Below are 18,471 nucleotides of genomic sequence, written 5' to 3' on the forward strand. Positions count from 1 at the left end.
AATTGTGGTGTGGTGTTAAAAAAGCTGATGAAGAAAGGCTTGTGTATTAATTTGAGAGGAAGTGCTAATGGTATTTTCTGCCTCCTTCTCATTCTGTGTTTAATTTTTGATTCACCTAGGGATGCTCATTGGACAAATGCACTTTGTCTGCGTAACCCTATATAAAATGGGTGCGAGTTCCGAGTGTTTCTGATGTGAGTGGCTATTTGTGTGACAAAATTCTTGTTGCATAATTCAAATGTTCCTTTGACAGATATACCGTGTTATGTCATAAAATAACGTAACAGTCGTTGTGTCAATACTCTCGCGAGAAGTAAATTTATGTTTAGTGGCCAATTCAGGCTTTTGTTTTGCTGACAGAAACATTCCGTTTGAACAAATGTATTTGTCTTGGACCACGATTTTCCCCGTTACATATAACCAAAATAGGCGAAATGGACCTTTTATCACAAGTAATCGGGATCCTGGAAAGAGCTACAATCAGAATTTTCTTTCTGTTGTCGACAACCTTCAACGATCTCCAGAATCTCTCTTTATGTAGACATAAATTGAAAAACATTGGCAGAAATTCCAAGCCAGTGTTTTTGTATAAAACTTTTTGACATTATGTCATTTGTTTTAATTTTTTGTGAGTAGATACAGCGGTGACAAGCTTTCCCTCAAACTTGTTTTGCTTTCTCACTTCCGATAGGCCTACTAACGCTTCCAAAACTGCGAAATATTTATATCATTTAATTTGGTTAATCTGAGGTAAGTTGGTGTATATAGGATTTTCCTCTATCGAGTAATGCTCCATTATTTTCAACAGAAGAAGGCGATTGTTGCCGCATAATTGTATTTTATTACCTTGTCTATGATGTAGCAAATTTTTCTCAGGTGCTTTAGAATTGTGTGAAACGAGCCTTGCGTGTTGTAGTAGCGACTGCATCTCAAAAACTTTCATACAAAAAGCAATCTCATGGGGGTAATGCCCTGGAAAGGTACGGTTTCACTAAAAAGGTTGAAGACCCCTAATGTATAGTATTGCTTTGCACAAAGTAAATTTTCCAACTGCCCCAGCAGGTTAGTTCGTCTTTACTCGTTCATGGACCTTTTTTTTAAACGATTTTCATCTTCGTGTCAACTGCAAATGTCTATGTAAGATTGTAAGCTATGATGTTTACACCTGTTTTAAAACAGATGTTGCTTGTCATATTTGTGTTGTGCTACGGCCAATCTTAATCGTCACCTTCAATTGAAGTATATTTTTGCTTTAATTTGTGTCGTTGATAATAACTATGTCTCATCTAGTTCTCAAGAAAATACGTTTTAGAACTGTGCGTTTTTCGGTCACACCAATAATTATATGGACCATTCCCAAACCCTAAAAACAATCGAACAGTAAAAGCTTGCGTTGGTTAGTCTTGTACCTAAGACGAAAATGTCTTGGACTTGCTCTTTTGATCCAACCCAAATTTATTGGCAAATGCTCAGTTTATTTTCGTCTCTTACTTGACGAGGGTCATGATTACTGTTAAGAAAGTCACTGAAGAGTAGACTTGGTTACTTTATTTGGGTATTACTGCAAAGTTGTGATTGCGTAAAAAAGATAGATGGCGTAAAGAGTGCATTGTTTTAAATTATGAGTAAGATTGGGTTAGGGTAGGAATTAAATTGCTCTTTGCGTCACCCAACGGTAGCTTATTTAGCAAACTTATCTTATGTGAGTTCTTGTGTTAGTAGATTTTCCATAATAAACGCAAGTTTATTCATGCTAAAATATTCTAATCCATATGCTATATACTTGACTTCGTTTTTTCTTTAATAAAACAACATGTTGTTGTCTAGTGATGTAGTGACCAAATGCAAGCATTGTTTAAAATAACCATCAATAAAGTAGGCCTATGTTTTGCTTTTACGCATTTATTATTTATTTTTTTCGCTAAAAAACATCTAGCCTATCAGAAAATTTATGTTAATGAATTTTTCCATTTCTGCATTGCTTGTTTTTGGTTTGGTTTGATATAACGGTACCAAAAATAGGGTTGGCTAGACACCCATTTTCAATCCAATACCATTACCCGATATTTTACACAAGCAGCGTGTTGTCTCCGTTCGTAAAACCTCTAGCGGCCTAACTTGATCCATTGTGACCTCATATGAGGCGCAATAACCGAACGATGTAGAGCAGGGGTCGGCAACCTTTTTTGCACTGCGGACCGTTTTTGCAAGTGAAAGTTTATCGCGGACCGGTCTTCAAAAAACTACAAATATTTAGCAATAAAAACGCTTAAAATAGTTTATCATCCCCGGGATACATGGGCAAAATGTGGACCGGTACCGGGCCGCGGACCGGCGGTTGCCGACCACTGATGTAGAGTATAGGCTATATTTGGCTTGACCTAAATAATTATATTTGGCTTGACCTATATACAGACATTAAAAAACCGGATCGGGATTCGTCCCCGGGAGATTCCTGGGTTCGAACCCCGTGAAAAAAAAATTGGCTTTTACTTTTTGTTCAATACATCTATTTTTTACCCCTCTATAACAAACTGCTTAGAAACCGAATCGTCGGTAAATTGCCGATTTAGCAAATCGTACATTCGGCGTATCTCATACGCTCAGAGAACGAACTGCAAACGTCCTAACCAGACGCAGAGATTGTGCTGCAATGGCGACTAAGTCAAAAGTTCGTGTTAAGTGACCTGTTTGCAAAAGATTGTGACAGAAACGACAGACTAAACCCTTTTTTTTTAGTTTGTAGAGGTATCGGTGATTGTTCCCATACCGCCAAAGTATCGGACGAGTACGGATACCACGCAATGGCATCGGGTATAGGCGCCGATACAGTATTACCGGTCCAACTCCATGCAAAAAATACAGTTTTTACACCCTGTGTTCACACTTTACACAAAAACACCCTGTGTTCACACTTTACACTTTGTACTTTTCTTTAACATCTCCAACGCCAAGGTTATAAGTAATTCCTGTGTACAAGTTTATTGTCGTGCATTATATGTGGTCAATTAGGATAATTTAAAATTTTAGAATTTTTTTTCCAACAGTTGTTTTAGCTCTAAATTCCCGGAGCTCTACGTTATGTTTCCGCTTGTCATCATGTGCAATCAAAATAATCGGTTTTCGCGGTTTTCTGTCAGTTGCAAGACTTTCCTCTCCCCGCAAGAACACAAGATCCCGGGTTCCGAAGAGTGATGCTCTTGAGGCCGCTCCGTACGACGAATCGTGGATACGAATCTTGTCAATTTCCCAGTCGAAAAAATCCTGAGATAATTTAGAACTCTAATACTAAACAATAAACGACAGTGCCAAGCAGCGGTTGTAACCCTAAACGATTTCGGGGCCGCGAGGAGCAAAAAATACATCTGCCATCTTATGTGATATCAGATTTTGTAACTGAAAAAATGCAAAAAAATGTGACAGATATGAGTGTCCTGTGACAAAAGATGGTCCCTCACTTGATTTAAGTAAGAAAAGATGCGATTTTTGTTGATTTAAACTTTTCGTAACGGATAATGTCATTATTATAGGTCTCCTTTCCAGAAGGAGCACATATTGTTTTTGTCCGTATTTTTTTCTGTCTAACGCTGGTTTGTTCCACGAGTTTGGTCAAGAAAGAGTGCATCAAGCGTACTCAAATTTTCAACCATGTTCGGTAGTTATCTAAATTTGCCCCTTCTAAAGTTTGATCCTGAATGACCCAGCGGTTCATCCACAGGCCCCGAAAACTTAGTGTGGTTTTTAAAAAGAAACACCTGTACTGAATAAAGTTTATGATCTACGGGTTTCATACTTTGTTCGGTGGTGCATTGTAAAATATCTAAAGAATTTTCAAAGTCTTAATTGCATCCACCTTTTTTCACCTCTTAACCCCACAATATTAGTTGACAATTAAACGACATAAACAGAACGGCGAGAAAAAGTTGGAAAACGTAAACAAAAGATTTCATGCGAGACAGAAAGCAACAATAATTAAGTGGACAAATGTACTGTAAGATATACAAAAATATCGATAGAAGTTCCCTTACCGTGGTGAAATACCCAATGTTATTTCTCGGGTGTATATGCAGCATATAGTTGTCGCTCAAATCGTAACTGGAGTTTGCGATGGATTCATTTTCAACCCACCCATTTGGTCGCTGCATCGAGGTCTCCTCAACGTGAAGTGGAAGATCTTTACGAGATAACGCGAGGAGTCGAGGCCTTACGCAGCTCAGGTATGCGACTGGTTTATCGATCTACAAAAAAAACATTACGTTTCGCCGTTTATAAAAGTGAGTGTCCAAAGTAGTGGCTACTTGCCGTATTTAATTGTTTGTAGCCGTTCAAAAGCTCCTCAAGGAAAGGGGCGTTTGGTTCCGCCAAAAATGCGCCATTGCCTAGAATTAAATGTATTAAATATGAAGAAATTCTAACATAACAGAAAATCTGCTAACACCATCTATCTCACGGCAGCCACACATTTAGCTATTTCGATAAGCGGCGCAAAGAGCACATAAACCTTTTTAAAACGGTATATCTCCAAAAATATTGACGGGTATAAGGTTATTCGGGTTGGGGTAAGGTTGCTCAATACCAATTCAATAAAACTTAATTTAAAACTTAATTTCTAAAAAAAAATAGGTGAATTATGTGAATTCCAATATGACGTTCATGCTTTCATGCATACCATGGTTAACTGCTGAAATGCATTAAAATACACATACTTAAACTTCTAACACCATTGTAGCCCATTGTGAAAGGGAATTTGTGGAGAGGATCTAATGATTTGAGAACAATAACGTCTGAATCTACATAAATTCCTCCTTGTTGATAGAGAATTTGAAATATGTGTAAGAAAGTAATCGCTTCATTTAGTCGAAAATGTTTTATAGCCTGAACAACAGTCACAAAAATAAGCCATTGCAGAATGTATTAGTTAGCATATCAGGAACGTGTTGTAATATTCATTATTCTCATAACATATTCACTGAAATCAATTCGATGTGTGCTGGCCTGAAAAGTCTTTCTATCAACTTGAAATTTAAATAATAAGTTTTGTACTGCTCCTAAAGAACCCGGCCTCAAGAAAAAATGGAGTTGTCGTGACCCCAAATAAACGGTTTCGTGACCAAAACTTTAAGTTACTATTTATTATTGACAGAGCTGCGGTCAAGAAGACAGAATCCCATTTAAGTATAGCGGCACTGTTGCTGTACATCAGGGTAGGCAACCGCTGGCACGCGAGGTGATTTTTCATGAAACACGAACCAACGGATTTGCGTGTTTATGTTGAAGTAATAATTTAACCTGTTATACTACAAAACACTCTGTTTTCTGCTTGCTATTAAGATCACCTGAAACAAACCACTATTACCCACAAAAATAAAAGCCATTACCACATTGAAATAATAAGTAAATCAGCACGGGCCGGTTAAAAGGTTGCCGACCCCTGCTGTACACATTGACGAATACAGTACCTTGCCACATTGGTTTGTATGTATACGTCTGTTATCTGGTTCCCATAAATATGAGTAGGAGCTTTAAACTTCTGTATTTCGAGACAGGGAATTTGATCAACCAACTTCAACCACAAATGTCCTTGTGGACCAGCACCGTCGATGTGAAATAAAACTTTATCTGGTTTCTGTTTGAAGTTTATGAGATACTTTAGTCACTAAATATTAGTTGATCAAGGTGGTTTATTTGACCAATCTTACACAGGCAATACCACTAAAAAAATTAAAAAGCGCTAAAGTGAGCAATGTGTAAACAGGTTACTATAAAATACGCAACCTATTACTAAAATCTATCAAAAAATATAGTGGGGTTTTTCAATTGCAATAACAACATAATTCAATCTAAGATACCCCTTTGCGTCTAATATTTTTGCATGCGTTAACATATAGTGGTATATACGGTGTTTAGAGCCACCTCCAATCCATGTGAGAATATCAGCCCAAAAAGTATCTTATTCCAATTAAAACCTTAACTCTGAACCTAATAACCGTAATCGTCAGCGTTTTCAAAATTTTCATACGTTTCACCACTACCTTGCGCGTTTTAGAGAAGCCCTGCTGTGCAAACTGTTAAATGAGTTGTGTTTATCTTGCTTGGTAAAAGACAACATAGCGACACAACTGCACTAAAACAATCACCAAGCCGGAAATAGCTGCGCAATGTTAAAACGTTATGGAGCGCATAAAAGTGGAGGGCACAACTGGTGGATGACAGCTAAAGCTAAACGCGCTGGAGCTACACCGTCATAAATATAAGCTGTGTCGCTTCTGTTTATATACCGCCACCCTCCCGGCGCATTGGTTAATATTCCGTTCATAACCTAAGAATTCATGGCCAGTTGCCATCATAACATACATTTAAAGTTTGTTAAGAAGAGTGAACAATTTTGAGAATTGTAAGCGGATTAAATACTTGCGGCCCTCACTGGAAAATACATTTTCGAATTTATTTTATTTTTAACAATTTTAATTTCATTTCATTTGCCCGTCATTTGAAAACCAAAGCCTGAATAAAAACCAAAAGTTGGTAAATTTGTAAAATGTGAAATTGTAACGTGAACCGGTGTTCACTTAGTTTGGTTATTCACTGTGTTTATTTATTTTGATATACGATTATTCAATATTTAATTATTGCACTTGCTTTTCACTGCAACTTTAATATTTGCCCATTAATATATTAGTTCTTTTGTTTCATAATGTTTGTTTGATTTGTTTAGCCATATTTATTTTCACGTTATTCCTTTCACTTCTTGTTTTTCCGCTTTTGTTTTCTTGTGTTATATTTTCACCCTGTTTCACTTTAATATATTTTTATGTACATTTAACACCGGCAACATTCAAACGCATCCCCGCTTTAGTGATTTCCCGTGGCGCATTGTGATTGGTCACATTCCTAGAGGCATGTGACGTCGTTTCTCCTGGTGTTTGGTAAGGCGGTTCTCTCCTGGCCCCAGTGAAGTGTGCGCGATTGTTTTGGTGCTGTTGTGCTGCTATTGTGTTTTGCTATAACGCAACGTGAATATTGCTTTAACGTAACGTGATCAAACAGTACCTTTCAAAGGTTTTATTAATTATAATGTAGGCCTATATTATTTTTGGCCAGTAGCGAAGTCACCGTTGTAACAATTGGTTTTAGCGATAAGCCGTTAGTGCAGGGTATTGGACCGTTTTACGAATTAGGGAGGTAGCCTCGAGTATTACAATACAATCGGGATAGTTGGGAAAGTTTAGCGTTAAAGATCTCGCACCCAAACCACTTTCTCTAAATTTTGAGGTTACCAAAATAGTTCCGTAACAAAATTACCCCCGAAAAAAGCCCTTTTTATTTAAACTTCTAGAGCCCTGCCCGAGTATATATAAAAAAATTTAACAAAAATACAAAACAGCTTACGTGGTTTGTTACAATGGAAAAAATTGAAATATAGTGATACATCTTTAACGTCCCATTTTCAATCCAAATGTAATGCACTACGTTGGGTACGAGACCTATAAAATCAAGATGAAAAGTGATAAAACTTTCAAGCACGAAAAGATTTAAATTAGGTACACAACCTATGTATTCAAGCAAAACAATCGAAAGGCGTTAACTATGGTCGCAGACTGGTGCATCTTATACCTTTGCTGTTGTTTCGGCAGGCTGGTTTTTGGAAAGGCAGTTGATCACAAATGATGTGACTGTCAGCGTTGGCTGGTTTTACGCAGTTCGGTGGCTTCAATTTCTCGCTGTTTACATCTTCTGTTTGTGCTGGAGGCTTGTATTCTTTACAGTTAGTCTACAAAAAAAACTTTCTTTGTTGCAAATGTTAGAATTTTATATCTTTGGCAAGCCTTCCTTATCACACTGCAGAAAATCTAAACCTCAGTTATTTAAAACAATTGAACACATCACGACAAGCTCTTATTTTTGTTCACAACTTGTGTACATGCCGTTTCCGTTTTAGCAACTTATGCTTACCCCAGAGTCTGCAAAAACATGCGCAAATCGAATCTTTTCGAGTACAATGACATAAACTTCAAGTAACACAAAAATGCTTAGGCCTATTAAAAACAGTTTTTTTGCATGATTCATCTTGCTTTATTCCAACTGAGGTCTGCAGTGCAATGCATCCCTAAACGCGGCTTTTCATCACAACGGATATGCCGAATTGCCAAAGAACAATGGAAACGACAAATGCTTAGACATTTAATAGGGTCAATAGTTGTTGCAGCAATAGACCTATAGATTGAAACCCTTTTTATTGTATAGTCAGCTTTAATCCCTAACAAAGCTTGGCAGAGTTGGAGTATTTGTTTCAAGCACACCTGAACAAAAATCGAAACACCACGGCCCTACTTGTAGGTGGATCAGACACACATTCTATACATTATTCACATTGGCTTATTGAAATGTAATGCTGTTTGTGCTATGAGCTTCACTATGTTCAGAATTCAGACTGTTGGCTCGAGATTTCTCCAAAATAAAACCGTAGAAAACACCACTAAATGTTGGTAATGGTTGACAAGAACGGTTCAGTAGTTTCTCATTACTGGGAGGTGTTTCAGCTCTAGAAAAAAACAACGTTTATGTGCAGGCTATTTTGTTATTTCTACCCGTACTGGTATGGCTGCGAGGGGATCCGTGGTTACGGTCACCATTTTGCTTTGGCCCCCGATCGAGGTCCGCTGACTCAAGCAAAACGGTAAGCTTTGTTTGAGTTTAAACAAAGTTATAGTTAGGTCTGCGTCTAAACTAACACGACCTGTATTTTTTGCTCCTAGCTATCCTATAGGACAGGGGTGTGCAACCTTTTTCACCGTGGGGCCAAATACAATTACCATGATCAGATCGCGGGCCGCACCCCAAGCTGATTTTAATTTGTTTCATACCAAATATGCTTATATTGAGTTAAAGTAAAAGTCGCATTTATTTATAGTCACATTATTGCCAGGTCGCATAGAAATACCACCGGGCGCACTAATGAGCTCAAAAATATATGATAATTGGACTCTTTTGCCAGTAAATCAGAAAATTCCAGCGTCTCCGCGGGCCGCACGAACTTTATCAACGGGCCGCAGGTTGCACACCCCTGCTATAGGACAGTGGTCGTCAACCACCGGGGCCACGGCCCGGCGCCGGTCCGTGAGGGGTTCGTTACCGGGCCGTATAAAACTTGCTTAAGGTTCACATTCAATCAAAGTTGAAATAACTGTAACTAGTTTCAATGCTGAACATTTGTGGTTTTTATAGGCCGGTCCGTGATAAAAAATTTAGTTTCAAACCGGTCCGCAGTGTTAAAAAGGTTGCCGACCTCTGCTATAGGATACAAGGTTAACTAGAAAATATAAGTTTCATCCGTTTTTAGGAATGTTATCGCTGGAAAAACACCCCCACCAAGATCTTACGCGGAGATCATTTGAAAACCGACGTTAAATATATTGTAAAAATGTGCCAGTGAATGTACGTCTAATAAAATCCGAAACGCGATAAAACATGTGACGAAATGCAATATCGACAATAATTTTGCATTACGAATGGTTACATGAATGCGTAAACGTAGGGCAAAAAAGCATCGGACAATTGTGTGTTAGATTGACGCGGACGTTGTTAGGTTGGCAACCGCCGGTCCGCGGCCTGGTACCGGTCCGCGAGAAGTTCGTTACCGGTCCGTATAATTTTTCAGGTAAAAATGCTATGAAGCATTTTGCCTATATATCCCGGGGATGATAAACCAATTTAAGCGTTTTTATTGCTAAATATTTGTAGTTTTTTGAAGACCGATCCGCGATAAAATTTCACTTTCAAAAACGGTCCGCAGTGCAAAAAAGGTTGCCGACCCCTGGTCTAAGGAAACAAAATCGTGTGAACGCATTAGTTCGAAGCACTACCTTTTTCCGATTATACAGGCCTTGTTTACATGAGGCAATGTTTTCATATTTGAAACTGCTTTCATGTTTTAATCTTTGGAACTGCAGGTATTTTAGAGTAGGCAATGCTTTCCTTTAATGAAACTGCAGTTATTTTGATTAACTCCATTAATAGTAACTCTGGAGAACTTTGTTTCCATGTAACATCAATCACACTAACTAGCAGTCAACCATGATGTATAACTGCTTATTGACTTGGCAGGACCAGTTTGCAACATCAGCTGGCTATCCATGTTTTGTTGTCAATAAGGATCAACAGGTTTTCTTGTGGTTTCAATTTTTTATTGTAATAATGGAATGCTATTTTTTATAGTGATATTGAACTACGTATATGTCACATGCCTTGTATAATAGGCCTACCGTACGTCCTCTTTTTGAAAGACATGTCCTCCTTTTCAACGAAAACAAAGTTGTCCTCCGAGGACAAGAAAAAGTGCTCAAATGTCCTCATTTGAAAAAATCTATTTTAACAAATGCATATGTGACAATTATGCCTTTGAAAAAAGCCAAATATACATCTTTAGCTTATTTTTTAAAGAATACAGTTGAATTTTGCATTTTTTGAAAATACAAGCTTATTTTAGTGTTGTGAATGTGATAAACGTTATACTTTATCCAAACTATTTTATACCGTCTAATTTGGTTTTTATTTTTAGAGAGGGGGCTTAAGGTATTTATTCATGTTCTTTTAAACAATGTGTCATCCTTTTGGGGATGGAAATATGGTAGGCTTAATAGTGGGATAAGACATGTATGAAACTATTGGGCCTACATTCCCATTTGACTAGTGCATTCTAAAATTGTAAAAACTTAAGTCTATTTTGTACACCCTTCCTAAGCGGCTGTTTACCGACGCCGTTGTGACGACAAGTCTTTGCTCGTGTGCAGTGGTGAAATATTGACACAAACTAAAAATATCAGCCATATTGCAAACTTCCCACCGCCTCGTGTCGTCGACTAATAAAAAGTTCCCAATAGAAGGGGTAAACATACTAACGCTGACTTGGTCGAACTAACTAAATATAAGCCACCTGTTGTCACGTTTTAGGCATTCGAGTGACAAGTCGTACGAATATGAATTATCTCTGCTTTGCTGTTCTTTTTGCTGTTGCGGCAGGTAAGTTTTCAGCAAGTTAACTTTATTTGGCGACTCGGTAGATTAATGACCCTATGGGCTAAAATAACGGCAGTAGTAGGAAGATGGTGAGAAGAATCACAAGTTCCGTGCAAGACATCCGGTTACCTTGACCTTGACCTTGAAGACGTCTTAAGACTTCCGCAGGAAGTCTTGGCTACGTCTTGGTTTCCGACTTTCTCATCTTGAAGACGTCTTGAAGATGCGGACTTTCCCATTCTTGAAGATCAGGACTTCCCCTGACTTCCGAAGGAAGTCTTACCTTGGTGAAAGTTTCAGGTGACGTTGTTCTGCAGGTGTTTCGTGGAATTTCAAAGGAAGTATGTGTAAGACTTGCGCAAGACCTGTTTATTACCTGGAATTTCAAAGGAAGTAAGACTTGCGTAAGTTTTTGACGTACTGGAATTTCAAAGGAAGTAAGACTTGCGCAAGTTTTTGACGTAGTCAAATATATGTATTTGTTTGTTTGTTTGTTGCAAGAAAGTGGGTCATGACTTTCAAAAAACAACCGAGATAGTAAACCGCCAATAGTTGCGTCATAGACTTTTTACTCTGCGTTTCTAGTGTCAGCTGTCGTGTTTCACCGGATGAGCGAGCGCGCTCGCGCTCGTTAGATTTATACAGGCATTGTTCGTTTTACGTGGAATTCCAAAGGAAGTGTCGTTTTTAAAGACTTGCGCAGGTCCCTTTGTGACCAGCACAGCGCCCCGAGAAAACTTATTATAACATTTTTTTGTTGCTTTGGAGTTTCTATGGATGAGTTAAAAACGCGTCGTCTACCAGCTGTGCTAAATCGTTGGATGAGACGGATGAGCGAACGCGCGTCGCGCTCGATTGCGTATCGGATGAGCGGCGCGTCTCGTGCGCGGCGCGGGCTCGCGCGCGGTGTTTCGAATGCGTAATCCCGGTAGAGATTTTTTTTTTCGTTTCGATCTTTTTTATTTCTCACACATAGGTAAGCACAATTAAAGCAGTTTTTGAAATAGTTGTTGCACGAAGCGATCGTTTGCCCGGTAATTACTTGAAAAACAGTCTACAAATGCGTCAAGCGATATGTCACGCGCCATAGCCATAAGAAACAGGATCACGTAATGGCCGCACACCGTTGAATGAAAGCCTTGCAGTCTGACACTGTTATAACACCAACGGTCGACGGCGTTCTCGGTCATGAATAAGTAAAAATCAGGATACAGCATCAAGCCATAGCTGTCGAAATAGATACCCTCTCCATCTTGATTGAAATAAGCAGCTACCCAATGTTCACCTTCTTCGTTTGAGTTGTCTGTGTTAAACACGAAACCGCAAGGAGCTGACTCGGTAATAATGTCTTCTAGTTGATCTTTGGCAAAAACGCCTCGAAAAATTCTTCTGGCTTGAGCATCACCGTTCAGTATTGTCGATATCGTAATAGTGTCCATTGTTAAGCGGCGTAGTCAAACAGAACGTTGCGATCACGGTCAATTTCCAGAACGTTGTCGAACTCGGTGTAAATAATTACGTTAACGGTTTCTGTCAAGGCAGACGCAAACTGTAACTGCAAGCGGATATTACCTTGCTGTTTTAAAGCAAAAGTAGGTGTTTGCGATAAGTCAGGTGTCAAATCGAAAGCGTATAAGCAAAAACCCGATTTGTAATCCTTGCGCGAAATATCTAAGCCTTCATCATTAAAATATTTTCCAGTCGCGGTAAACAGTGACGTATAACAACGCATAAACTGATCGTTTTCATAATTGGGTCTTAACACTTTAGAGGGGAAAGATTTTGCACCCTTAAGCAATGCAATGTAGTTTACATTAAAGTGTTGAAAATTAAACGGGTTTTTGGAATATTTCCCGTTAAAAGCGCTGTTCTCCACCAATCCAATTACAACTCTCCGAGGTGTTTGGCCCATAAACAAATTCTGTTGGTTGAGATCCAGATTGCCACTTCCGACACTTAATATTTTGACGTTGCTTCGTCGTATTGGATAGAGTGCGTTTGATTTTAGTAGCGCTTTGACATGGGCGAGTTGTACTGTTGGATTGATTTTTAATTTTCGAATAAACAGACTCATATCGAGTATAACGATTTTAAATGTCGCAGTGTCGACACACATTAAAGAAAATTCGTTTGAATTGCGTATGAAACGAAATTTAAGACCTACTTCGTTCAATAAATATTTCTCCTGGTTACACAAGTCCAGATGCGGTTTGTCAAATAGATCAACCGTTTTGCTGCCGGCAATATACGACTTTCGTTTCGAAAAGCCCCCGTTACCATTTCCTATCGTATCGAAATGGCCTGCCGTATCTTTAAAATAGAGGCCGCTTGTCAAATGTGATTGTTTGGCAGCCGGTCCGAAAGAAAGCAAGGTTTCGATGTAGGACCGATAAGCGTACGTGTTAGCCGAATTCGTCACCAACTTATCGTTGACCGAAAGATCCAATTGAGAAAATATGCTGTTTGCGAAAGAATTAATCGTAGACACCTCAGCGCCGGCGTCCAAATCGCTTCCATCGGCTTTGGTTACCTTTAACCTTATTTGAAAGTAGGTATGGAACAAGTCGATATATTCGTCACTGGCCGCTGCAATGTGGAATTCGATTGGCGACGTTTGACCGATGGTACTTATCGGTAGATATTCGGTAAAATAACCGTCTTGACAACTGTTTTGAAACGCTGGCACACAAAATAAGTCTAGTTCGCTTTTTATTCCCTCTTGAGATTTAGGGTGACACGACATAACCGATCTAACTGAAAATGTCGTCACGTTTCGTTCTCTTTGCCGGACGTTGGCGACTGATTCGTCGAACTGGGGTATTGTCTGTTTTATTCTTTTTTCGACGCAGTCGTTTTTGCTCTTGTGCGTTTCCTTGGTTTTCGAAGATTTTGTGTAAATATACCAAAAACGTTTTTCCCCGCCTCCTTGCTTCGTTGCACAGCTGCAGTTTTTGGATTTGCTCCACCTATGACGTCACTGGCAAAATTAACACCGGACTTCAGTAACTGGCGTCGGACGGTTTTTGCTCCGCTTTTAAGCAAAGGAACAACAGACCTAGCGAGACCGGCCAAAACATTACCCAAACCGTGACCCCTCTGATTTGCGCTCCCTTGAAAAACTGGAAATCCCGAGCCGGCTTGATTCATGTAGTACGACTGATAAGGACAGTTTGACATCGTTTCAAAGTTCATGTCTGTTTTATTGGACGCAAATGCACGTTAACCACAACGGTGCCACTCTCAAATGGTATTGATTTCCCAGTGGAGTCTCTAATATCGATTGTCAGCGAATCAAATATCGTTCTTTGCATTTTTAAATAACGCAATTTTTGATAGTGTCGATGTATGGTTTTAGTATAATTAACTCCGTCGGTTGCAATAGTCGCCAACAGCGGTGCGTACACGTCACCGACCAAGCGTTCTTCGAGTAGATCACAATAAACGTACAACATATGTTTTCCTTGTTGCAAATCGAGAGGTCTCGCCGCAATGTATGTACCGGCCGACAAATACCCTGTGTTAAAACCCATGATAGCAGCCAGTTGTGGACTCAGTTTTAATTGATGACTATGAACGACCAAACGAACTCGGGCCGTTGTGGGTATGTATCCAATCGTTACAACGCGTTCAGTTAACGTCAAAAGTGTTCGCAACGCCATGAGAAAATGGTTCACCGTATAATGACCGCCGGGCAATGAATAGCGATTTGTCCCCTTGGCATTTTTAATTTTCACCCAGCCGGCGCCTGTTTGAATTGTTTGCCAAGTTTTCGGTAAATATATCTCGTCCAGTGCCAGTTCCCAGTTTCCGTTCAGATTGAATGTTCTCGGGAATTTTGTCATGTATCGTGTCAGTGTGTTGTCGGGAAAATAATCCATGCTACTGTTGCTGGGGAGTGTCAAGTACATCGCTTCTTTGTGTTGCATTTCTCCGAAATCTAAATTTTGGATTGGGAAAGATATATCCCAGACAGCTGCTTAGTAAGCTTATCCACAGTTGTTTTTCGGGTTGATTTGGTACGGTAATATTGTAAATACTAGCTACGACCACAGCATATATTAAAGCAATCTGTGCAAAAAATAATATTTGACTGCTTTTGACCAGCTCTTTAGACATCTTTAAGCGATGCGGCGTCGATCCAAGTGTTGAAAGCATTTGAGTAACCGGCCCATTTCACTAGATATTTGTGCTTTCTTCTGGCTAAAATTTTCTCAATTCGAAAAAATTCCGGTGGTGTAACCTTTTGCAATTCGCTTTCGTAAAAAGTTCCTTGCAGAATTTCGCCACGTAAATCTTCAATTTTGTAAACAGGCGGCTGCCCTGGTACTCGCTTTGTGACTCGAAAGATTTCCTCTGACCACTGAGCGCGAAAACCCTTGTCAAAAATTCTTTTGTAATGGGAAACTCTTACAGTATCTTTTCGTTGAAATTTTTGTTCACGAATCGGCTGAGGTTGACCGTATAATAATTGCCAAACCTGTTCCTGGTTTGCGTAGCTGACGTCAGAGGGCGCGCGACCTATGCTACGATGGTAGGTGTTGTTGTATGAAGAAATCAGGTGAGGTAGCGCGTCAACATAGCGCTGGGTATTGCGCAATGTCATGAAACGAAATATTTTATTTTTAAAAGTTCTGTTAAATCGTTCAACAACGGAAGCTTTGGTTTCCTGATTGCTTGTCGTATAGAAATCAATTTCGTTATCTTTAAGCAGCGTTTGAAAAGCTTTTGATTTGAATTCCAAACCGTCGTCTGTTTGCCGATACAAGGGTTTATTTTCTTGCAAAATAATTGAAAATGCCTCAATCATTGACTTCGATGTTTTGTTTTTAATAGGCTCGACAAAGGCAAATTTCGAGAAAACGTCTATACAAGTAAGCAAAAATTTCACATTATCATTGTGCTTCGCCAAAGCCCCTGCATCTATAAGATCGGCTTGGTAGAAAGAACCTATTCCAGATACAATCACTTTGCGTCGGGGAAATTTCCGACGCGCTTGCTTGTGTAGCGTATAGGTGCGGTTACCAGATAGCCACTTTTTTACGAACGATTTGTTTTTAATTTTACTATATCGTTGCAGAGCGGCTAAACCACCCAAACTGCCTGGATTTTTCGGTATGGCGTATGTATTTTGCAAGGTCTGTTCCATTTCAGTAGGCTTTCCACTCTGGTGAATTTGAGTGCATAAAACGCCAGCGTTCTCTGTTTCCAACTAGATCCAAAGGTAAATTTAGTTCTTTCAAAGCATTGGCAAACGTTTGCCAACCATGGGGAGTGAAATTTTTTCTTTTACGCAAAACGTCCTGAACGAGGTCAACAATGTTTGTTTCGGGAACGACACGATCTTTGTAAACAAGCTGGTTTCTGTCATTCCATTTTATATGTGAACTACGCTTCAGCTCATCCAACAAAACGCGAGCCTTTTTCTGTAACGTTTTAGGTGTTGCCGCGATCACCAGTTCTTCGGTTTGTTGTTGTTGTTGTTGGTTGTTTTCTAGGGTATGATTCGGTACGCTTGCAGGTACCCTATCTGTCGGTTGCTGTATTTTCTTATGGTATTGTAAGTATCGTTCAAGAACTTCCTGGTATCGCGATATTTTTTCGTGATCATTCACGTCAGTTTGTTTTAAAATATTTTCCATTTCCTCATCAAGACGCGATAAAACTTTTGTTGTTGGAGCAGTATCCAAAGGAGAAACCATTCGAGGATCCATAAGGATCAATTTTCGTACGGACATTACTTTTGGAAAAGTTTTGTCACGCCGCCAATTATTGTCGGAAGCACAGTGCCTATTAGTGGGCCTAAAAGCGCAGAAAGAAATCCACCCTTTTGATTAATCAGTTTTTTCTTTTGCGCAAAACCGGTTCGTTTGCTTGCCAGACAACGAATTTTGTTTTTGTATGGTTTCAATTTACGTTTTTCTACGGCTGTTAACGGTACGTTGCCCTTGAGAACGTTTGAACAACACTCGGCTATACAATTCAGAAGATCTTTGTCGGCACCGTTTAAAATCAGTTTCCTAATTCTCGGGGAACTCTTTTCCAACGCCTGCAACACAGCGTGATTTCTTGTCAACAAGTCCGACGGCATGATTCTAAATGAATCAATATCACAGGTGTATTTCAATTTAAACCCGAGGTACATACACAAACAATTTATCACCAGGAAAAACTCCTGTACGTAATCGTAAAGTTTCATCCGTTTCCTGCTTCAAATCAATTAACAAATACCCATAAGCGCGCGTTGTAGCATCAATAAACGATTCCACAAGGAGAATTAAATAGTGTGCGTTTAACGAAATGGTTCTCTGTTCGCGTCCACAGTGAAAAATATTTTGAACTAAATAAATAACAGACAAATTTCTATGATGAGAGCCTTTCGTAAATAAATTAGTCACTGTTTCGTTAGTTTCCAGCAGTAAATCGTCAATGATACACAGAGAATTTTCAGTTAATTTTTTTATTTCACTAAGCCCCTCATGAAATACTACATCAGGGAAAGTACGAAACCAGTTCTGAAATTCACCGTAAAACCAAAAAACACGCTTTGGAACTGGACAAAAAATTTCTTTTAGGTGACGAATAACATTTCGAGTGAAAAAACTTTTACCACATTGTGACGGGCCACTTACAATGATACTGCTCGGATGTGTAAACTGCATTTTCAAAAGTGATTTATTTACACACTTGTGAGGTCTTTTTATCTGCGGCAAAGTCGTCTTCTTTTTTAAGGGCTTCGTGAAATAATTTTTCTATGTCCTGCAAATCACTTGTTAAAGTTTTACTGGTTTCGTACGAAGCCGTATTAATCGCTATTGGTTTATGTTTTTGCAAATTATTTCCGGACTCAGATTTTACGAGGTATTTTCGAACATGTCCGGGAAACTTCGGATGTCTGGTAACCCTATGTTAGTGCAACTCTATGCTTCGTTGCGTTATTCTGCACGTTTTTGGGGGGGGGGGGGGGGGGGGGGGGGGTTGTTACGTCGGCGCATGCGTAAGTTGTAGCGAAATTACCCGGACATGTCCGAAAAAATTGTTTTCAAGCCGGTCCTAGTTTTTTGTGTGTCACAGCTGTGTCCGTTGTTTGGTAAGTAAGGAAGTCGTGTAAATGATGATCTGAACTGGCATATAGTTAAAAAAAAAGTTAAATTCTCAACACTTGGTAGGCTTAAGTTCCTTGGTATACTATATGCATTATGGTCAGGGTTTTGTCTCTCTCTTACTATGTTTGTTGTTTGGCAGTCAACTTGATAATGTGTATTGTTGTCTTGGGCATAGCCATCCTCAATGTGATTTCGGTATATATCTGATTACGGCTATGTGACAGGCGATTGCCTGTGAAGTGCACATTTGTGTTACTACAAGTGTACTACAAGTCTATGACATAAAATGGCATTTGTTACTCGTATTTGATTTGGTCACAGCTTTGTAACTAAGTGAGATACCTTTTTATAC

General features: G+C 39.2%; 2 protein-coding genes across 3 annotated transcripts; both read right to left on the reverse strand.

Annotated features, from left to right (window-relative positions):
- Positions 1-2,956: 2,956 nt before the first annotated feature.
- On the reverse strand, positions 2,957-10,391 carry LOC145204498 (uncharacterized). 2 transcript variants are annotated; one of them, XM_080077079.1, is made up of 9 exons: positions 10,263-10,391; positions 7,954-8,542; positions 7,615-7,771; positions 7,390-7,484; positions 5,460-5,626; positions 4,707-4,828; positions 4,303-4,379; positions 4,029-4,238; positions 2,957-3,264 (listed from the first exon to the last, which is right to left on the reverse strand). In XM_080077079.1, the coding sequence occupies exons 2-9, from the start codon at positions 8,065-8,067 to the stop codon at positions 3,019-3,021; spliced, it is 1,188 nt and encodes a 395-aa protein (XP_079933205.1). In that variant the 5' UTR covers positions 8,068-8,542; positions 10,263-10,391; the 3' UTR covers positions 2,957-3,018. The 2 variants fall into 2 exon arrangements, with proteins under 2 accessions (XP_079933205.1, XP_079933206.1); XM_080077080.1 differs by lacking the exon at positions 10,263-10,391 and having other exon boundaries at positions 7,954-8,983.
- A 2,066-nt stretch (positions 10,392-12,457) lies between these two features.
- LOC145205558 (uncharacterized protein F54H12.2-like) lies at positions 12,458-13,759 on the reverse strand. The gene has a single exon (XM_080078291.1). The coding sequence runs from the start codon at positions 13,757-13,759 to the stop codon at positions 12,458-12,460; it is 1,302 nt and encodes a 433-aa protein (XP_079934417.1).
- Between the last annotated feature and the right edge of the window lie 4,712 nt (positions 13,760-18,471).

This window comes from Phallusia mammillata, chromosome 8 (genome assembly GCF_965637545.1).
Source record: "Phallusia mammillata chromosome 8, kaPhaMamm4.hap1.1, whole genome shotgun sequence".
Lineage (NCBI taxonomy): Eukaryota > Metazoa > Chordata > Ascidiacea > Phlebobranchia > Ascidiidae > Phallusia > Phallusia mammillata.